Here is a 25,676-nt window from a genome sequence, read left to right as displayed (position 1 = left end):
TACGTATCTTAGTTTCTTAGCCGAGGGAGCCAGCACTGTCCGAAGATACTTTGGTGGTCATGTGACCAGCATGTCTATATGCAGAGGTACACAGAACATCTTATTCTTCAAAATCTTGTTTCAATATATGCATTTGAATCAATTGTTAAAGGTTTATTTTACCTATCACCAAGCATATCCCTTGTTCACATCTCCAATATACATTGGAAGTGCCTTTATACATTCTAACTTCTCTGGCGTTGTATACCAACTAAAGGGGTGTTTTTCAACCAACAGAACACAAAACTAGTTTAAATAACAGGAAAGTCTTCTTTCTAAATGAGGAAAGAACCCACATAAGAGAAAGAGTGGAGAAGGTCTGAACAGTGTTTCCAGCTTCATACACTGAGCAAGGGAACTAAACATCTCAGCACAATGCCTTGGAAGGAGCCTCTGAAAGATTTGAGCTGGGAACAGAACAAAATAATGCTTTGTGCTAGTTAACATTGTTTCACATTTCACATTATTTGGAAGTTTGTTTTTTAAATTTAGGCTTAGTGGAAGACAGTTGCTCAATGGAATATAGTATTTTAATATAGTTAGCTCTCACTGATTATTCAGAAATATTTTTTAATTTCAACATAGGGGAAGACTGCTCCAGTGTCAAACATTTCTTAATTCTTCACAGTTCTCAATATTTTACAACTGTTTTGAACATTTTTTCTGTATGCTATTAAAATTTACTGTAATTGGTTAATAAGACTGGCCAATTGTTCCAAAGTAAAAAGTGATGAAGGACTTTTAAAATAAGTTCATACAATACATTAACAGATGAAGAAATAAGTCAATTTGTAATTATCTCTAGCAATAGAGTAACATACATTTATCCAATTGACAAGTAGGAATTCCATATTTATTTTCTTTAAAACTCCACTGAACCATATCAAAGGCCTTGTCTGCAATCAAAGAGACTATCACTCCTTTTAAGTTTTCTGAATGTGTATCTAGAATACCAATTAGTAATCTAGTTTATAAATGGCCTCCAAGCATCCGATAAGCCAGATTGGATAATTGAATATAGTATCAGTAACCTACATGGCACAGTTATTTTCAATATTTTTGCATTAATATTTAACAGGTTGGTTGGATACTAGCTTATGCAACCATCAAGTTCTTTCCCAACTTTCAAAATTAATTATACAAGCCTTGATGAAGGACACTGGAAAGACTTTATTTAAAAAGAATAATTATAGACCTCCAGTTTGATTGAGCAAAGACTTGGATGTATATTTTATGCCTCTCAGTTGGATAACCATCTGTATAAAAAAAATCCTATTTTCATAGATCTAATAACATTTTTTTCTTGCAGAGATAAAGATGTAATTAAATAAGTAACTATTATATGTAATCTAAGGAAGAACTATATTATAAAAGCATGTACTTTCTTCCTTAATTGTATTTGACTATTACACCACTTGGAATGAAAGTTTTAAAAAACCCTATTGTTTTTAATAAGTAACAATAATTAAATACTGTGATTATATATTCTTAATAATAGACATGATTTACACTGTTGCTAGTGTTTCAGATGAGTGGATGATAATTTATTAAGTTTTTATCTTGCTCCCGATATCATCCCTTTATACAATTCAACTAATAGCTTGTTTCAATTGCATAGAGTTGAAGTTTGTATTCAGTATTCATAAATGCTTTTTTTTTGGGGGGGGGGTGTTGATGGTGAGGGTGTCACATTTGTCAAGTCCAAACTCTACTGAAATATCTTGGTTTTATATTTACTGACAGGGATGAGAATCTATTCTGTTCAGACAGTGTTTTTCCATACAGTTTCAGTCATCCATATAAATATTATGGTTAGCCATGCAATCAGTCAGATACTTAGACTGGATTTGGCTTTTTTGGCATTTATTGAGTCCTTCCCAAGAACCTGTGATAGGAAGATGTTGTTTGATGGTGTTAAAGGTTTTGTTGCAGGTTGTAAGCTGTTCAAAGTGTAGCTGCCTTCTGCAATTGACTGATGGTGGTTTTGTTAATGCGGATAGTGTTCAAGTGGTTTCCAGTTGCTTTGGGATGGCACCCAAGGCATCTATTACTATTAGTACTAACTTTGCTTTCTTTTCCACAGTCATTTTTCTTTTCACAGGTCTTTGTATTTTGTGATTTACTCCAGTTTTCCCCCCTATTCTGCCTCTGGTATTGGCACATTTATTATCCAGACTTTTTTGTCTTTCTTATCAATAATTGTTAATTATGGTTTGTCACAGACAGACAGACTACAGTTGGCATTTTTGTCTACCTATCGAGTCCTTCCCAAGGACCTGGGCGGGGATGGGATATGACAGGTTTAACTACCGGTTTGGGATTTATGAGCTTCCCTGCCCGCTATGAGTCACACACCTGCTTGCCGAGAAGCAGCATTTGAAGCAGCCCTCTTTTCTTGTTTTTTTAACTGCAGCTGTGCCTCACACGGCAGCTGAAGTTGAAAAATCAGGAAAAAAAGATCAGGTAAGAGCCTGGGTGGGTGGGTGGGCAAAAACATCAGCAGACATAGAACCGGTTCTATGTCTGCTGCTCTTCAGAGCTACCGGTTCTACAGAGGTGGACAGAACCGATAGAAACCCACCCCTGGACCTAGGACATACATATATAGATATTTGAAGTGTTACAGATATCTTTAAAGGATATAAGCTGTTTTGAGTAAAGCTGCCTATTATAATTGATTATGAATTTGTTAATGCCAATGATGTTCAAGTGGTGCTCCATGTCAACTCATAAAACATTTTGTATACATGTTTTATAATTGACAACAGAAAGAAGGAGGGGAGTTTCAAAGAGCATGCAGCAGTGTGGAATCAAAAGTACACTCCATTCATATTTTCTTCAAAGACTGATTAGATGACTGAAGCTTCTGCCGCGCGCAAAAATCTAATTGGAGAGCATGATTGATGACTCTTGGCTATGGACATTTTTCGTTGGATGATACACCCAGAGAGGTGGGGGGGGGGAAGCAGGATCAAGGGTGACAGTGAATTATGTATCTATTTACGCCCAGGTAAATGCCAGACGTAGAATGTTCACTTATAAATCTTTTTCAGTTTTGGGAGTGTAGCTCGACACACTCCAATTGTTTCCATTCCACTTCTTAGTATTTCTAAAAAGCAATATGGCTGTCAATGTTCTGACTGATGAACCCAATCAAAGCAAGCATGGCCGAGACAATACACTCTCTTAATGCAAAACTTTATTGAGTATATCATTTCAGCACAGATGAGGGGGAAAAAAAACAGATCTAACCATTTCCTGCACAAACCCACATAGTTAAAGTTTAGGTTTTCTCTTTCCCTATTACACTAGATCACTTTGTCCAATAGAATCTCTTGGTATTGTTGTGGGAGAGTGTTTTTTGACTCTGGTAAACACCTGCCGAAGTGTCCTTGGTTCTCACAGCTGGCATCTTGATGTCTGGAAGCTATATTCTATTTACCCTTTCCCTTCCCCTATAGTTTGTTGGCAAGCTGAGAAGCAATAATAGTTGCAACAGCAAAAGCTTTGAAGTGTATTCAGGCTGCTTTCACTTTTACTGCTTCTTAGCTTGCCAATGAACTATGGGGGGAGGGAAGTGGGAATTGGAATGTGGATTTTAAACACCAAGTAGTCAAGCTGTAAGAACCAAGGTCACATCAGCAGGTGTTTGGCAGACTTTCCAGACATCTTCTCACAGCAATATTGTGACACTCAATTGGACAATATGAGCTGCACTAATAGGAGGGAGGGAGGATTCTACACTTCAATTACATGAACACATACTTGGGTGGGGATCAAACACAACCCCTGACCCAGAAATTCCTGAAGACAAAACATTAGAAGACGAAGAAATTGCCAAAGTTATGGAACAAATTATGGTTATGACCAGAGGTTCTACTGTATATTGAATTGTCCGGGAATTAGCCAGAATTGGTTTTTGCTTTTATTCTATGCTGAAATGATGCACTCAATAAAGTTTTGCATTAAGAGATTGGATTGTCTTGTCAGTACTTGCTGGGTTGGGTTCGTCAGTCGGAACTTTGACAGCATCTTTTGAAGCTTGACAATGGCTTTACTTCATCTAGTATTAAATTATACGTTATTTCAGTGATCCAAAACAGAGGTGGGATTCAGACAGTTCGCACTAGTTCGAGTGAACCAGTTGTTAACTTTTTGTCCAGTTCAGAGAACTGGCTAATCCCACCTCTGGCTGACACCGCCCACCCTGCCCCTCCTCCCCCAGGAGTCCCCCTGTTTTGGCTTCCAGGTTGGAGCAGGAGGCATTCCAGGCCCAAAACGAAGTGCAAGGGGGAGGGCATCACGTGGCCCCCTCGTGCCCCGTTTTGGCTTCCAGGTTGGTGCAGAAGGTCTTCCAGGCCCAAAACCCCTCTCTAGGGTGAGTTGGAAATGGGGATTTTGCATTATCATTACTCTGGGGTGAGTTGGGAATGGGGATTTTGCATTATGATTGCTCATAAGTAAGTAGGAACCAGTAAAAGAGGAATGGAAAAATCCCTATCTGTAGATCAGTGTTTTTCAGTTTTGGCAAGGTTAAGATGGGTAAAGTTCATGCTGCCTGGGGAATTCTGGGAACTGAAGTTGAGAAGTATGGGTCTACACTAGAGGTTGGGATTTTCCATTCCTGTTTTATTTAGAGTTTGGTGCAATTAAATAAATCAGTTGTGGTTTCGTTAACAAGTAGTGATTAAAGCGATATGAACAATTACTGGAGTTTTTGTGCAAAACTGAAATTCAAAGTTGAACTGGGCTTTGATTATTAAATAAGGGATTATGGAAGTAATGTAGACAAAAGTTAATCTTAGAGTAAGAGTTTAATATATTTTTTACTTGTATTTACTTTCTTTACTTGTAAAGAAAGTTGGAAGTCATTCTTTTTCAGTTTTCCTTCTTTTCCTCTTTCTTTCTTACACTTTCACTTTTACTTTCCTGAGCCTTTTCTTTTTTCAAAAGTTTTTTATTTGTTTATTCCTTAGCTTTGTATTTTTTTGATGTATGAAGGATCAAATATTCAGCCATTATAATTCTACGTTCCTTATTTACAGAAATAATACCAAAATTTAGAATGAAATCCACTGGGAGCCATCTCATATAATGCAGGCTCTGAGTCCCTCTAACCAAAAGGTGTTTATCGATAGAAGATAATATTTGTAGTTCAGGGTTGAACTGTGGGTTCCTTGGTGCTCTCTGAGCTTGATGGTTTTCTTGCAGATGTTTCATCAAACTAAGTAACATCATCAGTACTAGAAGAGAGTGCTCTTATTTTCACATACTAGTGGCTTACCCTGTTAGCGTTGATCAGCTACTTCGCAAAAAGTGTTTCGATTGGTGCCGGGTCTCTACAGCCTCAGGCAGAGAAGGGCTATTCTGCACTCCTCCTTCAAATGTTCTTTAAAATACAGTTTCCCAACATTCCTTTAGGAACCTCCAACATGCGAACTGTGGTTACTCATCCTAAAATGAATCCTCTTTACCTGGAGCTTCAAAATTTGTTGTTTGCTAGGGAGGTATGTAGCTAAAAGTCAGTCTACATTTAGTGTACACCTGACTTTGGGGATATTTCTTCATAAGCAAACAAAAGTGTATTTTCTGTGCAGTTCAAACCCCTTGTTGGCTGGATCTGGATGTCACAAAGCAAAGCCCACATTTTGTAATTAACCCCCGCGGCAGAATGCTGCAGGAGGCTGAGTGCTGTCATACCCACTAGCCACACCCACCTAGCCACACCCACCCACCTCTTAGGGCAGAGAACCAGTTGTTAACTTATTTGAATCCCACCACTTTCAACAATTCTCCCTCTCTGAGGGAGATGGGAAATTTAGAAATAGGATGGATAGATGGATGGATGGATGGATGGATAGATAGATAGATAGATAGATAGATAGATAGATAGATAGATAGATAGATAGATAGATAGATAGATAGATAGATAGGGGCCACAATGGAAAACTGACAGTTGGGGTTCGAAATCTGAGCATCACATGATGGGGTGAGCTCCCATTACTCGCCCCAGCTTCTGCCTACCTAGCAGTTAAAAAGCATGCAAATGCAAGTAGATAAGTGGGATGATAACAGCATTCCATGTGTCTCAGTGTGTAATCATGCTGGCCTCATGACCACGAAGTGTATTCAGAAATGCTGGCTCCCTTGGCTAAGAAATGAAAATAAGCCCCTAGAGTCAGAAACGACTGAACAGAGGAAACGTGTGTGTGTGTGTGTGTGTGTGTGTGTGTGTGTGTGTATACTATACCTGTATGTATATCTCTTTATGTACACACACACACGTTCAGTCTTGAAAGAATATCAGGATGGTCCCTAAATTAACCTAGCTGGCATACAATGCCTTGAATTGATTAGACATTCTAGCAACGGATGAAAGGATGCCTAAACCAGCATTGTAATCCAGTAATCTGAACAGAATATGATTTTAATGTGGAATCACTTACCAGTCACCCACAGGCATATTATGCACACAAATATATTTGGCTTTCTTTCATCTGGATTGATGGCTAAAGCCTAGGCTTTGCAGAAAAGGGGAATTTCGGAAGAGCAAAAGGAGATTTGATTATAATTGGACTAAGCTAAATGTGTCTATTTTTCCCTTCGCTTGCTTCATCTGTAGTTACCTTACTTTCTTTGTGAACTATGCTGTATGGACATTACATACTTAGACAATAGCAATAGCACTCTTATATCTTTTTAAACAGCGCTTTACAGCCCTCTCTAAGTGGTTTACTGAATCAGCATATTGCCCCCAACAATTCTCTTTTTACCGACCTCGGAAGAATGGAAGGCTGAGTCAACCTTGAGCTGCTCAGAACTGAACTCCTGGAGTGAGCAGTGAGTTAGCCCTGCAGTACTGCCTTCTAACCACTGCGCCATCACGGTTCCTAAAGGCAGCAATAACACCAACTCCATCCTGGTAGTTTCTCAAAGTATGCCCCAGAAAATGAAGAACAAAATGTACTCTTTTGTTACAAAGTTTCTGCAAATGCAGGACAAGTTATATATTTTATTTCAATCTCAACAAGAAATTTGTCATATTGGCTCAAACCTATAACCCATCAAATCAACCATTCTGCTCAAGGATTGAAGAGAAGAGAAGGATATGTGTTACATTTCTTCCTGACAGGAGTTCCTTCTGGATGTTTATTTTATTTTTAAATTTAAAAAAGAGTGTCAAAGGTTTATCATTTAAAACCTAAAATAAATCAAATTATTTTTATGCAGCTAACTTGTGAATGCTACTTGTCATCAACGTGCTTGACTGAACATTTTTCTGTCTTCACTCTAAATAATAACCACTCTCACAGCTCCCGTGGTTTTTTGCTTCCCACGCCAAACCCAATTATTAATTTAAAGTTCTTGTAAGTATTGAATCAGGGTGAATACAATGGTAACAAATAACAAAATAAAAGACTTTGCTACTTAAAGGGAGACAGCTATATTAAGATATATATAAAATATATAGCAAAATATTGAATATATAAAGGCCTACAAATTGATTTGAATGCTTTCAGATATAATCAGCTTAAAGTAAGTTGTTTTTTATTTCTAAAATTAGAAAAGGAACAACATTACAAATTCTACTAGGTTTATGACTATCAAAGAAAAAAAGGAAAACAAATAAGGAAAAGAAAAATGAAGTATTCCAGGGTATTATTAGTCTACATGAGGCAAAAAAAATTATTATGCCTACTTTCACTACCAGTTTAAATCTCTGAACTGAAAATGTTTCAAATGGTATTGGTGGAATATACAAGTCCTGGGTCACAGTTCCCAAATTTTAAGTCCCAGGTGATTTGGATTTACTTTAACAAAATGATACATGGAAATTGATGGTGCTGATTGGGGATGGTTGCTGGAAATTCCTGACTTTAAGAGAGTTGATGAACATGACTACATTTGTTTTGCCTTATCCTTATGAGGTAAATAAATAAGGTTACCAAGACAAACTGTTATTGATACAAAAGTGCCAAAACTACCAATATATAAAAATATTATACCAGTACTCTCCAAAAACATAGTCCACAAATCAGAAGAAATGCCAAAACTTAGCATTTCTTTGCCAAAATATTTCAGAAATTCTGTAGGAGCAGTTTGTACATTGTTATGGGTGCTAATGATGACAATCTAGAGCAGCACACCTTGGTTCCTGTTTCTCCAAACAGCCTAAGAATTACTGATTACTTTTATATCTGGACATGTAGGGAGAAGATCCCTGAGAAATATAGGGTTTCATCTAATGTCCTTAAAACAAGTCAAAATGAGGCTCAGTAGTGTGTGTGGCCTCCACGTGCCTGTATGACCTCCCTACAATGCCTTGGCATGCTCCTGGTGAGGTGGCGGATGGTCTCCTGAGGGATCTCCTCCCACACCTGGACTAAAGCATCCCCCAAATCCTGGACAGTCTGTGGTGCAACATGGCGTTGGTGGATGGAGCAAGACATGATGTCCCAGATGTGCTCAATTGGATTCAGATCTGGGGAACGGGCGGGCCAGTCCATAGCATCAATGCCTTCGTCTTGCAGGAACTGCTGACACACTCCAGCCACATGAGGTCTAGCATTGTTGTGCATAAGGAGGAACCCAGGGCCAACCGCACCAGCATATGGTCTCACAAGGGGTCTGAGGATCTCATCTCAGTACCTAATGGCAGTCAGGCTACCTCTGGCGAGCACATGGAGGGCTGTGCGGCCCCCTAAAGAAATGCCACCCCAAACCATTACTGACTCACTGCCAAACCGGTCATGCTGGAGGATGTTGCAGGCAGCAGAACGTTCTCCAAGGCATCTCCAGACCCTGTCATGTCTGTCACAGGTGCTCAGTGTGAACCTGCTTTCATCTGTGAAGAGCACAGGGCGCCAGTGGCAAATTTGCCAAGCTTGGTGTTCTCTGGCAAATGCCAAACATCTTGCATGGTGTTGGGCTGTAAGCACAACCCCCACCTGTGGACGTCAGGCCTTCATACTATACTCATGGAGTCTGTTTCTGACCGTTTGAGCAGCTACATGAACATTTGTGGTCCGCTGGAGGTCATTTTGCAGGGCTCTGGCAGTGCTCCTCCTGTCCCTCCTTGCACAAAGGAGGAGGTAGCGATCCTGATGCTGGGTTGTTGCCCTCCTACGGCCTCCTCCACATCTCCTGATGTACTGGCCTGTCTCCTGGTAGTGTCTCCATGCTCTGGACACTATGCTGACAGACACAGCAAACCTTCTTGCCACAGCTCACATTGATGTGCCATCCTGGATGAGCTGCACTACCTGAGCCAGTTGTGTGGGTTGTAGACTCCGTCTCATGCTACCACTAGAGTAAAAGCACCGTCAGCATTCAAGAGTAACCAAACCATCAGCCAGAAAGCATAGGAACTGAGTAGTCGTCTGTGGTCACCACCTGCAGAACCACTCCTTTATTGGGGATGTCTTGCTAACTGCCTATGCTTTCCACCTGTTGTCTATTCCATTTGCACAAGAGCATGTGAAATTGATTGTCAATCGGTGTTGCTACCTAAGTGGACAGTTTGATTTCACAGAAGTGTGATTGACTTGGAGTTACATTATGTTGTTTAAGTGTTCCCTTTATTTTTTTGAGCAGTGTATATTTATTCCAATTCCTTCGAGAGAAATCACAGCAAAATGATTTATATTATATATTTTAAAGCTACAATAAATCCAGCTAGGTGAAGTAGACTGAAAATACCAGATTGATAATGAGGTTGCCAACTAAAAGATATATAATGAAAACAATGCAATACTTAAAAATATTATCCACTATTAAAGACATAATTCTGAACCATTTTGCATTTAGGTTTTCCTTTTAACTACAAAATCTTAAGTGGCTGCACCATAAGATGCAGTAGGCATATATCACAGGGGCTTTATTTCAGGTCTTATGTTAGTCAACATATTTTTAAGTAACTTGGATGAGGAGTTCTTTCATGATTTTCAAATTTGCAGATAGAAAAATAAAAAAGAGAGGACAATAGATGACAGTGTCAATGTGCCAGAAACTGGCAAGAAAAATTTTAACAGGAACAAATACAAAATTCTACGTATGAGCAGGAAAAGTCAAAGTATAGGATAGGGGAACACACTAGACCCGTGATAGCGAACCTATGGCATGCCTGCCACAGGTGGCATGCAGAGCCATTTGTGCGGGCACATGAGCCCCAGCCAAACTTACCTGCACTGCACATGTTGTGCCTCCCAGCTGATTTTAAGCCCATTTGAGGTCTTTTTCGGCCTCCCAGAGGCTCAAGGGAAGCCTCTGAAGCCTTTGCAGGCCGAAAAACAGACCCATTTCATCACTTCCTGTATTTCCAGAAATCCCGGAACTGACAAAACAGGCCCATTTTTCGGCCTCCAAAGGCTGCAGAGGCTTCCCTCGAGCCTTTGGGAGGCCAAAAAAGGCCTGAAAGTGGCTGAAAATCAGCTGGAAGGCGTGAAGTGCAGGTAAGGGGGCAGCGGGGGTGGGATTGTGCACGCATGCACAGGGGGCATAGGGGCGCACACATTGCCTTCTGGGTGCTGGCACGTGAGTGCGCAAGTGCATTTTTTGGCACAGGAGCCCAAAAAGGTTAGCCACCACTGCACTAGACAGTATTTGTGAAACATGAATCAATAGTTCGATACAGCTCCAAAGAAACCAAATTTAATTCTAAACTACATCAGAATAAAGACAGTGTGGGAGATCAAGAAAAGGCAGTGCTACTCAAAGTCAATGTATTTCAAGAAAAATATTAAAAGATACTTCTACTGCCTAGGTTGAAAAAGAGGTGTTAATGTGAATTTATTTCATGCTACTCTTATTATAAGTAAGGCTTTACAATAATTATACTATCAATAGCTATGACTGTTGTAAATAGATAATTATGATTGTTGTATCTTATATATGTTTGGGTTATATATACATATAAATGCCAATGGCCTACTCTGGCCTCTTATTTTCATTACTTTTAGGCTCCCACCATTTTCAAGAGGGGATTACTGCCTTCCTACAACTCTCTCTCTCTTGACTCTTGATGAATGTATATTTTCTTTTATGTACACTGAGACCGTTTGCACCAAGACAAATTCCTTGAGTGTCCAATCACACTTGGCCAATAAAGAATTCTCTCTCTCTCTCTCTCTCTCTTGTGTGTATGTATGTGTGGTAGGGTTAGAGATCAGGAGAAATTAAATAATAGGAAGACATAAATAATTCCACCAAATCTATTATTTATTCTATTCTTAGATAAGAAACTATGGATGGGGAAAGAAATTTGTTTGGATGGTGGTTTCTAATATGATAAAAGGGAATATTTTATTTATTTATTTATTCAATTAAGAAATTTTTATCCTGTCTTTATTATTTTTATAGATAATCTAGGTGACAAGCATACCTAATGCTTCTTCCTCCCATTTTCCCCACAACAGCAACCCTGTGAAGTAAGTTGGGCTGAAAAAAGAGACTGATCCAAAGTCACACAGCTGGTTGTCATGACTAAGGCAGGACTAAAACTCACATTTCCTGGTTTGTAGCCTGGTGCCTTAATCGCTAGACCAGATTAGTGTCATGCAGGCAATGGTTATTCCCATGGTTCTCTATGAACGTGAAAGTTGGACTTTTGCAGAAGTTAGAAATAACAAAGGTGTTTTGGAATTCTGATGCTGAAAATTCTTGAGATCACTATGAAAAGCCAAGAAATCAAGAGTCCCAATGGACCAGGGTAGAAACATATCACCCTGAAGTTTATCTATTTGGTCAATGAGAGTGGACATCAATTTGACAGCATATAATCAGTCAATCAAAAACTCCAGATATGAGGAATGCTCAAAGGAACTGAGCAAATGATCTGACTAGAAAACAGTATACTATACGAGAAATAATGTTGGCATATTCAGAATTATAAACAAAGGAAGAAAAATCTGAAACTGTATAAAGTTAATAGATGCTAAATTATCTGTGCCAATTCAAGGAAAACATTAAGAGTTATAGTAGTCCAGTTATATATTATTTTAATTTCATAAAAAAGGGAACAGAAAATAAAATCCCATGTGTTCATATAAATAAATGGTATGTTTCTCAAGCTGATATTCCTTTCAATTTTCTCTGTTTAAAACTAATAATGAGAAAAAAGACAAATGATGACCATACGTAAGAATTGTTTAGGCTAGAGGAAATGAAAGTTTCACAAAATAAATGGAAGAAAGAGAAGATGTTGAGCACTCCTATTTATTATTACAGCAGAATGCAAATTAGAAGAACTTGAGCAAAAAATTAGTTATGAATCATAAAAAATTCCTTAGAAAAGCCATTATCAGACCCATGAATAAATTGTGCACAGCATTAGCTGGTAACTATCACATCATTGTGTTCCTTTTATGTTTACGAGTTGGAACTGTACAAGTGCTAGTAAGTGCTGTCTTTCCTGTTCCTTCCTTTCCTTGGCAGCCCTCCAAAAATCTTCCTCCCTGGTATAGTGGGCTACAACAAACAGTGTAGACTATGACATGAGAGTAAAAGGAAAGGAATTTTTCAAATTCAGGTGAACTTCCATTTGAATGTGATCAGTTTTTCCCTTCATCATTCCAAAATCCAAACTCAATTGCAAAAAATATGACTTCAGCAACAGAGTGGTCCTGGAATGCCCTACCTGATTCCTTTGTTACAGCCTCAACCCCTCACAGCTTCAACCTCAAACTGTCTACCGTGGACCTCACCCCATTCCTAAGCGGTCCTTAAAGGGGGCGTGCTTAAGCGCACCAGTGTGCCTACTGTCCCTGTCTTACCATTTATCTGTATTTACTCCCTTTGTTCATGTTTATGTTCATACCTATACCTGTACATGTATGACATCTTGTACATGTATGACAAACAAACAAATAAAAAATAAATAAAATAAACATACCCTATTCTGAAACTACGCTGACCTTTAGGCAAACCTTTCTGAAGGTCTTAGTAATGATTAACACAGAGATATAGATTATTGCTCCCAATTCCCTGAGAGTAAAGTGAAATTCTTATGTTAGGTAATGATCCTTGAAATATTCAGATCCAATATTAAAAATGGGATACAATTAAACATAAAATGGGATTAATGGAAAAAGAAGAATTAGCACAGAAAATCAGAGGTGCGAAGCAGAACTATTTTGAAGACCATCTACCTGGTTTATGCAAATAAACCAGGTAGATGGTTAGCATATAAACTGAGAAAGAATCAAGGAAAATCAAGGAACAGAGAGAATCAAGGAAAATATTGCAATTAATAGATGATCAAGACCAAGCTTACTATGGAAGTAAAGAGAAGGAAAAAATCATACGAGATTATTATGGGAAATTATACACACAAGAAAATATTGATGATGAAAGAGTTAAACAGTACTTACAGAATGCTAACTTACCCCAGATACCTAAAGAGATTGAAATAATGTTAGAAAGTAATATAACGATGATGGAGTTAACTGAAGCACTTAAGAAGCAAAATAATGGAAAGGCACCAGGTCCAGATGGACTTCCAGCGGAATTTTATAAGACATTACAAGAATCGTTGAATCTCCCATTGTTAGAAGTTATGAAGTTATGTCAAAGAAGAGGGTACCCAAATCATGGTCAGAAGCATATATTACACTTGTCCCAAAGAAAGACGCCGACCCACTACAAATCAAGAACTATAGACCTATTTCCATATTAAACTCAGATTACAAAATTTTTGCTTCAATATTGGCAGAAAGACTCAAAAAATACTTAAATAATTTTATTCATCCTGATCAAAATAGATTTCTGCCAAATTGACAAATTAAAGATAATATCAGAATAATTTTGGATACTTTGGAATATTATGAGGCACATCCTGAAAAACAAATGGCTTTGATATTTTTAGATGCACAGAAGGCCTTTGACAATGTGAATTGGTGATTTATGTTATTACAGTTGGAGCAGATGGGCTTTGGTAAAAAATTTATCCATGCAATAGAAGCTATATATCATAAGCAAACAGCAAAGCTAATGAGAGAATTGACGGATCCTATTGACATAAGAAAAGGAACAAGACAAGGCTGCCCACTGTCACCTCTGTTGTTTGTGTTAACTTTGGAAGTGCTAAATAGAAACATTAGAGAAGAAAAGGATATAAAAGGGATGAAAATTAAAAAGGGAGAATTTAAACTGCAAGCATTTACAGATGATCTGGTTTTCATTTTAGAAGATCCATTAGAAACAGCACAAAAACTGATAGACAAGATAGAGGTATATCGAAAGGTAGCTGGTCTGAAAATAAATAAAGATAAAACAAAGATTTTGACAAAGAATATATTATTAAGACAAAAGGAAGAATTGGCGGATGTTTTGAAAATTCAGGTCACAAATAAGATCAAGTATTTGGGGATACATTTGTAGCACACTTAAAGCAAATAATTATATTAAACTCAAGCAACAGATAGCGACAGATTTGGTGAAATGGGAAAACTTACAATTATCATTTATAGGGAGAATATCAACAATCAAGATGAATATATTACCCAGAATGTTATATTTGTTTCAAACAATTCCAATTAGGTTAGGGAAAGATTATTTTGAAGATTTTAATAAAATTGTGTTGAAATATATATGGCAGGGTAAGAAAGCGAGAATAAAACTAAAACTCTTGCAAGAAGCTAGAATAAGAAGAGGATTTGGCCTGCCTAATTGGAAGTTATACTATCAAGCTACAATTCTGATGTGGGTTAAGGAATGGATAACATTAATAAATACTACATTGTTTTCATTAGAAGGACATGATTTGTTGTTGGGGTGGCATGCCTTCCTACGGTACAAGGGAACTAAAACACGGGGGTACTTTAGAAGACATTATATACGGGAGGCTCTGTGGTTAAATTGGGAGAAGACTAAAAGGCAATGTTATTTGAAAATTTCAGTCTGGCTATCGACTATTGAAGCATTTTCTTATCCTATAACATATAAAAAGGAACAAACAGTTAGATCTGGTGAAATATTGAATGAAAAGGGTGAACTTAAATCTATGCAAAAACTAGAGGAACAAAGTATAAAGATGAATTGGTTTTCATATGTGCAAATACGCTCTAGATATGATAAAGATTCCAAAACAGAAATATTCAGATCATAAGCTGTTTAGAGTTCATGTCAAACAATTCCCAAGAAGCTTTCAAACATGCCTAGAATATTTGTTTAAATCAATCTAACTGTGGAAATATTTCCAACCTGTGCAGAACATATATACATTGCACAACTGGTTCTAAAAAAATACATGAATCTCTCCATCAATATTTATATCAATATCAAGCTTTTGACATACAAAATACTATAGGAAACCTCTCTGAATAGCCAGGGATCTTGCTTTGTTTCCTATTGAAAAAGGCCAGCAGTTATACTGTAATGGAACTTTTTTTCTTATGTGGATCAGAAAGGTTAGCAGAAGCATTCTCTAACCCAGAAATCATATATGAAATAGCCCTTAGGTGCAAAAGAAAGGACAATACTCAGATGGATTCTTAGTCTAACTTGCTGTAACAGTTTTTTAATGCTTAGCAATTTTGTGCAAGTTATTAGGCTGCAGTCATCTGTGACACACTTTCTATTTTAATGTGCTTTATAAAAGAATGTAAACTACCTCATATTCTTCCTTGCTTCCATTCATCTTTCTTTTATTTTCTCTCTACCAGAGGCTTTCCTACAACCTATCTGATGTACATTTTCACCTTCTTTTCATTTCCTTTTAATCTAACGTCTTCCTTTCCTCCCACATTCTGCTTTTTACAAGTTCTCGTGCTTCTACATCTCCTTTCTTTTTTTACACCAAATCACTCGCCCTCAAATTACTTCTCCCTTTGCTAATTAGTAATGTTAGCTCATTGTCACTCACTTTTTCCCCTGATATTTACTTCGGTAGCAGGCTGGGTTTTTTTCTTCATGTTTAGCTGTTAGTACTATCAAGTCTACATTAAATGCCAAGTGTTTCATAATTGATCTATATACTTAGGAAAATGAGAATAATTTGTTAGGTGTTGCTCCTACCAATTTAAACAATATTATTTTCCCCACTTAATCACATATTTAAAGGACTGTACAAAATCATTTGGAGAGGGTACTGTCCCTCCAATTCACTACTAACCAAGGTACTATGTTTTCTAGCAGGGTCAGCGCAGCTGGCTCAAGAACCTCCTTGTATCTGGACAGTTGGCAAGTAAAGTAAAAACTTATTTACTTTATAAAGCTATATCCCACACATTTTCTTCTTTCTCAGCATTAACATCTGCCTTATACAAGCAAGTATATACAATTCATACAGCCAGTCTTCATCTAAATGAACAAATTATCAGTAAAGTATCAATTTCAGCAGCACACCTGGTGCTTAAGCATGGACAGGAGTGCCCAGGCAGCAAATGGAGGCCCTTAAGGAAACTGATACAGATACAGATAATCAGAGTTGGAAGGGACCTTGTAGGTCATCTAGTCCAACCCCCTGCCCAAGCAGGAGACCCTACACCATTTCTGACAAATGGCAGTCTCTTCTTGAAGGTCTCAACTGATGGCGCTCCCACAACTTCCGAGGGCAAGCTGTTCCTTTGGTTGATTGTTCTCACTGTCAGAAAGTTTCTCCTTGTTTCCAGGTTAAATCTCTCCTTGTTCAGTTTCCATCCATTATTCCTTGTCTGGCCTACAGGAGCTTTAGAAAAACTGCCTTGAGGAACACAATGCTTCAGTGCTTTACACAGTTGCGTTCAGAAAGTGTTTTATGAAGCACTCCTCCATATGGCTTGCACTGCCTTATACAAATCAAAGATTTCAGTGGGCATTTTACTCGCTGATAGAAGAAAAAAAACCAAGATAAATAACTTTAATTAAAGAAAATCCTATTTGTTTACACTGATTTAAATTCTGATTTTCATTTGATCAATTAATTAAATAAGTTAATACATTAGAAAGAAGTCCATGGTTATCAGAATTAAATTATTTCAAAACATAATAGGAAATTCAATTTTATACAAATGATAAATCCAGACAATTTTGGCAGCTCCAAAAGCCATAATGAGGGTCATGATCATCAGCTAGGCCTGATCCTGACCGGAAGGAAGGGAACTAAGAACTGCCATACCAAACTGAGTAACAAAAATAAATGCAGAATAGTTGATATTGTGCACACTTTATTAGGAATACATTCTATTTTATTTGATTGGATATCAAAATGAAATGCACCAAAATGCTGCAATAATAATTCCATTGCCTGGAAATATTATTTAATTGCTTAAATTACACATAAAGCTGGGTAACTTTGGGCCAGTCACTCTCTCAAAGTCCAGCCACCTTACAGGATTGTTGCTGCAGGAAAAATAGGAGGATCAAGGAGTATTATATATGTTTCCCACCCTGAATTATTGATAATAAAGATGGAATAAAAATCTAATAAAAAAATAAAAAGGTACCCAATGTTCTTTGCTAAATAGCAGAAAGAAGTACTAATTTTTGTCCAAGTTCAGGAAGTCAATTTATTTAATCAAAATGTTTACCAATCAAAATCTTTGTTTCTCTTCCAGCACAAATGAATACAAATGGAGGTGATTAAAAATTGATTATTCAAATCAGAGCTTCTCAGATTGTTAGCTGAAATATTTTTAATTTACACCTATCCATATCAATTCTTGCCTCTTAAAATTGGGAAAGTTTTCAACAGAAGACACTATATTGCATGTTCTCCATCATGCTCAGAAAATAGCATAGTGATTTCCATTTCGTTCAAATTTAGATAGATTTTTCTAATACAAAACCGAGTATGAATAGCAACTTCAGATTCAGTTTGAACTATAAATCAGAAGGAGTCTGAATTACACTATAGCTTATGGCTTTTAATAAAATGTTAGTCTGGAGATGGTTATCAGACTATTCTTGATTTTGGTTACTGGATTATAAACACAGCTTTCACTTTATAAGTTTGGTCTTGAATAGTATTCCAAAGATGGTCTCAGTTGTCAATTTTATCCATTCTTAACTGCTATAAACATTGTTTGACAAATCATTGTACTGAATCAAAAAATTATTTACTTTATAAAGCTATATCCCACACATTTTCTTCTTTCTCAGCATTAACATTTGCCTTATACAAGCAAGTATATACAATTCATACAGCCATACTTCATCTAAATAAACAAATTACTATCTGTAACAAATAGTCCTCAACTTAGGACTGTTCTCTTAATGACAATTCCAAGTTATAACAGTCTTGGAAGAAATGATTTACAATTTGTACTTGTGCTTACTACGACTGCACTATTCGCAGTCATGATCATAATTTGGGTGCTTGGCAACCAGCCTGCATTTATGACCGGTTGCACCATCCTGCAGTTACATAATTGCTATTTATGACCCTTTTTGCCAATTTCCATCAAAAATCACCCTTTGGAGAAACTGGATTTGCTTAACAACTGTGATAATTTGCTTAATGTTGACTGTAAAACTGTTGTAAAATCAGATCCAACTCAACTTACAACACAATGGGTTATGAAAGAAATTCTGATCCCAATTGTGGCCATAAGATGAGGAGTAGCTGTATATAAATTCCAATTATACCACAGTAGTTCTGAGGGATGGTAGACAGGAGACGGGGTACAAATTTGAATTATATCCATTTTCATGAACCAGTAAAAGCAGGTATTATGTGAAGAAAAGCCAACTGGTTCCTTCACAATGTGAGAAATTGTGGCAAACTAGATATTCCTGAAGGAGTGAGGATGGCATCATAACTAAATGGGTGGCTAGAAAGCAAATTCTGGTTGGCAAAATCTCTTGGGGAAAAAGTGAGATTGTAAGATTATCCACTGGTACTCTTGACAGTTACCCCCGGAAACAGACTGCAGGAACCAAAGTTTTTGCAGTTAGCTTATGAGCTGCATGACTGGGAGTTGAGGAATTTCAATCAAGCTCACAGCTCTAATGCAGCCTGTAAGCCTTATTTCTAAAACTATTTTGGATGTCACTAATTTACAGCTACAGAGAGATTTTTCTGAGCAGCAGGATAAGAAAATTCTACTCGGTGAAATATTATTTTTTTCTGGATTACAAAGGAATAAAGAAAAAAGTTTTTAAAAGACTTGAAAGCTTTCATTCAAAAGCTTAACAAAGAGTCAGTGTAAGCAAGTTTAAAAAGGATAAAAAGGACAATTATTTGAAAAGGTTGGGGTTTTTTTTTGGTGAAAGTGCTTTTGAACAAACTGGAATTCAATTAGACAAGCCAACCAGTCCTTCATAGGAATGTTTTTGTTTAATATTTACAATCACAGAGTCCAGACAACTAGTCAATTTTACAAAACAAAAGATAAAGGTAATATGAGCCAGATGCAATGCTGACTAACTATAAAGATGTTGATTTTGATGGTGGCAGTACAACACAGTGCCACATGAGGCAAAAGTAGGGTAAAGGAAGACAAAAGAGAAAAAGAGGGGTGAACTGGCATTTTCTCTTTCTCTTGTTGAAACACTTTGTTTCAAGATGCAAAGGAAAGAGGATGTTTGGGTTCACCTTATTTGAAAATATAGTTTGCACCTTGCCTGCTTGGTTTGGATGAAACAGTGAATGTTGTTGACAAACAAAAGGCTTTTAAAGTTAGAAGGACATGACATTTGGATGTCATGGATATTTGTGGTACAATAAAGTTACGGTTAGTATGGATTTTTAAAATCATTATGTTAGACATGCTATATTGAGAATATGGAACAGATACAAACTCAGGTTGTGCTCTAAAAACACCTTTGTGGGTTTTCAGCACAAGAAGCATTTTATAGATGAAGAAATAACAGCAAACACAAATGCTCAGTTTATCGTGAAATACTGGAATTTTGTCAAGAGGAATGTGAAATATAATCAAGAACTGATGCCAGACGAATATTGTTCTTGGAAAGATTTAGAAATGGATCTAGATATTAGAAATATTTAAAGTAGATAAAATAATTTATGGTTTTGAACATTTTAAGAGTATGAAAAAAAACTGGGTGCAAACGATGAACATATAATTACTAAAAAGATTATTGAAATTTGAAACAAAAGAGGAACAAGTGAAAGAACGTATGATAAAGTGGGCTAAAAATTAGTTACAATACAGGTAAGTCCTTGACTTACAGCCACAATTGAAATTAAAATTTCTGTTGCTAAGCAAGACACTTGCTAAGTGAGTTTTACCACATTTTGTCAACTTTCTTGCCACAGTTCTTAAGTGAATCACTGCAGATTATGTGACCAAGGGAAAGCTGCAATGGTCGTGTGAAAGACAGTCATAATTCACATTTTTTCAGGGCCATTGTAACTTTGGCCATTAAACAAATGTTTGTAAATCACGGACTACCTCTATAAAGATGGAACAAGGGGAAATGTGTGGCTGAAAGTATTTAAATTTACAATATGTTATAATTTTCAATATAATTTTTGTAAAATGATATACGTTTGGGTATATGTCACTACAGAAAATGCCTAAATGTACAAAGGCATTTCAAATTTATGTTGGAAATGTGAACAAAAAGAACATTATATCATGCTGGAGGACCTGTAAGGAACATAGAAAATTCAGGATTCAAATGCATACACTGATTCAGATGATTTTAAATATTAATATACAATTGAGGCCTGGAGTTGATTGAAAAACAGTTGACAAAATGTTAAGTACATGATAACTGCAGTGACATTATTGTATATGGAAACTGTATATTGTATACTGTATACTGCTACCGGACCGTGGCTCATTGGGAACTGTGTTGCTGAAGTGGTGGGGGGAGGGGGGAGGGGAGACCAAATGTGCTAAACTTTATTTGCACTTGCCAGGGGTTTAGGTTGCACGTGAGAAACCATTCCCCTCTGCTGCAGAAACCACCAAAGCTACCACCAGTCTGCAGGACCAAAAAAGTTGTCGACTGCTACTGTACATGAAAAATTCAGCATTGCTCACAGTGGAGGAATGGCTGATGAAGATTATAGAACTTACTGAGTTGGCTAAATTGATTTCTTTGATCAGTGAAAAGACAATATTTATGTTTATTGCTAACTGGAAATCCTTTGTAGAATTTTTGCATGAAACTAAAAAAAAAATTAACTTGCAATTTCTCTTGATGATTACATAGATCAGGGGTGTCAAATTCATGTTGTCACATGATATATTGTGATGTTTTTTTCCTTTGCTAACTCGGGCATGGGAGTGGCTAGTGCGTGACGCATCTGATCCGTGGGCCACGAGTTTGACACCCCTGACATAGATTATAAAAAGAATTATTAAAACTTTAATAAAATTATATTAAAACAAATGAAGAAGCAACATCCATATTATATTCCATTGCTTCACTCCTCCAGTTTCAACATGTTAACTCTTAGTTTTTCCCTTCTCTCAAGACTCTTATGGAGCCCTCTCTCACAGTTACAGAATGGCAAAATCTCAGTTTATTGAATTCAGGATACTGATTACTTTCATTTTGGGGGTCATATTTAACATGTATTAGATGTGATATTGATATAGGGTGTTTACAAGCTCCTCTACTTTTTTCACAATCAAAAATTGCTTTCCACATGTTATGTATCAATAATATGAATAAACAAAAGCATGTATTTTATAGCAATCCACCATATAAACCTCTCACCAGACCCCTTTCTCACTTATCTAAGTTTGAAACTAAATTGTTTGTACTTATTTTGTTCTTAAATAATTTCCTGTATTCCTTGCAACAGAATTTTTGCCATGGCCAGGTTTGGTGCCATCTATAGCCACATATTACTATTATACATGACAACTAATTATCCCTCTCCCAACCGCCCACCCTGCCCCCGGCCTGCTATTTTTCTTAGACTTTGCATATGATGGCAAACTATCAGCATAAAAACAATCTCAATTCTCATTTGAAAAGATTTCTGGGCTCTATAATAATTATGCTAGTGAAAACAACATGGATCAACATCGAACATCACTTAAATATATTTAATGTACATGTCTTCTCATCCAATCTCACTGCTTTGAAAGACAGTCAAGTCAGATTCTGATCAGCTGGATTTCATCACAGCCTAATCTTTCTGGATATCCAAACAAGAATTCAAATACCAACTTAAACCCTGCCTTAGGAAGTCTCAACCAAGTACATTTATGAGCACCATATCATACTGCTTATTACATTTAGGAAATGTATATTCAAGATGGAAAAAGCATGCTTCATTTATTCTTTATTAATGCTCCTGGCTGCTTCTTGCCGACAGTTTCACAATGCTTTAATAAGCTCATTCTGTGAAGGAGACCCCACACTAGTTTTGGCTGAAAGCTGAAGCATCTATTTATGACTCTACGCTGCAGTTAATTCTCAACAGACCTGCCAATGAAAATAAAGACCTGACAATGAAAATAACATCTACACAATTATCAAGAGGCAAAGTTGGCTTTTATGTGGTAGCTAAACTGATTTATTGTAAAGTTCAGACACTTAACTGCGGCAGTCAATATGACTCATGAAAAAATGCTCATTTTCAGCACCAATGCTCATTTCCCAATATTGTTTTATTCATCAGGCTTTGAATTTTCAACAAGCAATAATATTGGGAAAAGAGATTATCAAAGAGTGTCACATATTTTCATGTCTGTAACCAGGGGCATGTGATTTCATATAACTATGATACAGAACAGATAAAACACCAGAATGTTTTAGACTTTAAAAGGTATCAATTCTTATATCTTCTGCCAATAATTTCTTTTGCTTACTACTTTTTACTCTTTTTCTGCACTTTGTGAAAAATTGTTTACCTCACACGGAACTACATGCTAGGTATACCTGTACATGGGAATTTAATTTAATCCTTTAGCCTACTATCATAATAATGAAAGGAAAATAACTTACTCATTTTTTATAACTCATTTGATTCAGATTTAAGAAATTTCTCACATACCATTATGAAAAAATATTGAACTTCTTTCTAAAGATAACCAGTACTACAGATTGTTACACTTTTCATCTGTAACACTGTTGCTGAAAAGCAACCTACAGCAATGGTTAAGTATGTGAATCTGGAAATTTTCAATTCAAATCTCATTTTGCAAGAAATCCACTTAATTTTATTACATAAGCCATTATTTTCTAAATGTCCTTTCCTTTGTCTTCTAATCTGCAACAGAATAATAATGATAAGCTTTGCAGGGAAAGCTGAATTTATTCTGGAAGAAAAGTCTGGACCCCCTTATTATTCAGCATATATACAACCATTTAAGCTAGTTGTCCCGTATTTTTATGAGCCTTATTGTTTTGTTCTGATTAAAACATTCAATTAGAGTGATTGAAATAAGCTGTTGAATGGTTATCCCATTTTCTTGGCATCTTCGCAACATATAGAGATGTGCAGCATGTCAGTATGTCAATGCAGAAAGGATACCCCTTTGCCAGCGCTAGCAAAAGTGATAGATACAACAAAGCCAACAATCAAGAGAACAGTTTGAGGACCATTAAACAAAGCAAATGGTTTATGTTCACTGACATGATCCCAAGATTGTTTAGAAGAAAGAAAAGCTCAGAACTGCTGATCAGTGACACAGAGATGCACAATTTATTGCATTTTTCTAGGCATCAATCTTTACCTTTTGTTAAATCAGGCCTTGAAAGCTGGCCTGCAGTTTCTTCAGTGTCTTCATTACCACTTTCTGATGCATCACTTCCAGTTTCATCCCCATCATCTTCACTGCTCTCTGTAGTATCACTGGCATCATTATCACTCTCCACTCTCTCATAATCGCTGTCATCTGACTCCTCTTCAGATTCTTGGCTAGGTGAATTCACTTCAGGCAAGAGCTTTGGTCTTTTGGCATCATCGGCACTTCCTGCAGCAGCACCTGCCATGCTGCTCAAACCTTGTAGAGATCGTTTTTGGGCCAAGAGTGTTCGATTTAAGATACTGACCTGCCCACTGTCATCTGGAGTCTGTACTGTCGGCGTCCTACTGTTCTTACCAGAGGAATTCTTCTTACGGGGCTGGCCCCCAGCTTTATTCTCATGCAGCTGTTTCATAAGGCTTCTGGTATTTTTGTATGTGTCAACTCACTAGTTCAAGTAAGAAATAAATTTATATTAGCCTTTGTTTCATTATAATTCAATAATAGAAAATGGGATTAGCTGTCTAATTATATTTCTCAATTTGAAATAATCTTATGCACATTCCCAGATGAAAAATAGCCACATTAAAAGAGTTAATAAACTAGGAGCTTATAAACTGGGAAGGAATTATGGCACTGTGCTCATTTGATAACATACTTTGCTTGTGAAGTACCCTTCTGGATCTGCTCCTGAAACAGTAAGAAGCCACTACAGTTGTTCAAAGCATCACTGCAATTACTTAAGAAGTCCTTCTAAGATCTTCTGAGTTATTCATGTGCATGCCCAGAAGACACTTCCATCAGAATAGCTAATGAAATGGCTGTTTTGAAGAGCAGATATAAAAGTTGCTTCACTTGTGGAAAAAATAATCCTATTCAATTATTTGCCCAGCCTCATGTACATATTTCCTTATCTAAGGAAAGACCTGTGGTATTAGGATTCTTCAATAAAGAACACAGGTATCTTTCTCTTTTAATCTATTATATATCATCACAGAAACATCTAGCAGATTCCTATACATTATATTTCAAGTATGGATGCCACCTGCTATTTGAAACATTACAAAACTGAAATTATGTTTAAACCAGTGGTAGTCAACCTGGTCCCTACCGCCCACTAGTGGGTGTTCCACCTTTCATGGTGGGCAGTAGGGGTTTTGTCCCCTACTTTATAAATCACCATTACTGTGGAACCAGTGGGTGGTTCGAGAAAATTTTACTACTAACAGAGATATAAAAGTGGGCAGTAGGTATAAAAAGGTTGACTACCCCTGTTCTAAACTGAAAAGATATAATGAAGATACCTTTTAATGAAGTAACCAATGTGAGTGTCAAAGAAATAGCTTGTTCAATTTTTCCAGAGTTCCCTTAACTGAGAGAACCTAAATTCAATTCAATGTTCACCAAGTAAACTTACTTGCTAGAGCCAGAAAGAAGTCTGACAATCTTGAATAAGTTTTATACATGTATGATACATTTTATACATATATAATGTTCATCTGTTCAAGAAAAAATTGTAGGAACCCAGAGTACTTATATCAAGTGATTTAATCATTCCTTTTAGCATTAATTTCAGTGAAATAAGGAGAGGAAATTATAAAAAGATCCAGAAAACAAGCCCTGTCCTTTTCTAGCTCCATGAATCCTTCCTAAACTATTACCATATGTTTCTCTAATTCATAATTAACACAAGAGTAATAATGTATTTCTCACAATGCTATTGTAGGAAGTGGGACCATCTTACCAAAGCTGGTATTTAGTAAAATTAAGCAAACACAAAACTGTGCTCTGAACAAGAACTTTAGTTCTGTAAAGGAAAAAAATCTAACATGTAAAATCCAGTAGTTTATTTTCTGATCTGATCCCTTTGACTTGCTACTAAAATGCATTAATTGCGCAGTTTCAAAGTAATTCAATGTTAACAAGACAAATCTAAGACTAGTCTATTGATGTAAGAGGTTTTGTCAATATTCAAGAGCAGGATACTGCCAATTATTAGATATAAGAGTTAATTAATGAAAAAAAATATCAACAGGTCATTGTGTT

General features: G+C 36.7%; 1 protein-coding gene across 2 annotated transcripts in view; it reads right to left on the bottom strand.

Annotated features, from left to right (window-relative positions):
- RRP36 (ribosomal RNA processing 36) overlaps positions 1–25,676 on the bottom strand; it is a 44,726-nt gene that overhangs the window by 17,319 nt on the left and 1,731 nt on the right. Inside the window, exon 2 of one of the 2 annotated variants that reach the window (XM_026695901.2) lies at positions 23,619–24,078. In XM_026695901.2, coding sequence (XP_026551686.1) covers positions 23,619–24,045 — 427 coding nt within the window. In that variant the 5' untranslated portion in view covers positions 24,046–24,078. The remainder of the gene's footprint in view (positions 1–23,618; positions 24,079–25,676) is intronic. The other variant, XM_087931844.1, reaches the window with a different exon arrangement.

This window comes from Pseudonaja textilis, chromosome 1 (genome assembly GCF_049901715.1).
Source record: "Pseudonaja textilis isolate UNSWEBS1 chromosome 1, rPseTex1.2, whole genome shotgun sequence".
Lineage (NCBI taxonomy): Eukaryota > Metazoa > Chordata > Lepidosauria > Squamata > Elapidae > Pseudonaja > Pseudonaja textilis.
The sequence above is the reverse complement of the archived record's forward strand: the minus strand, read 5'-3'. Positions and strand labels throughout refer to the sequence as shown.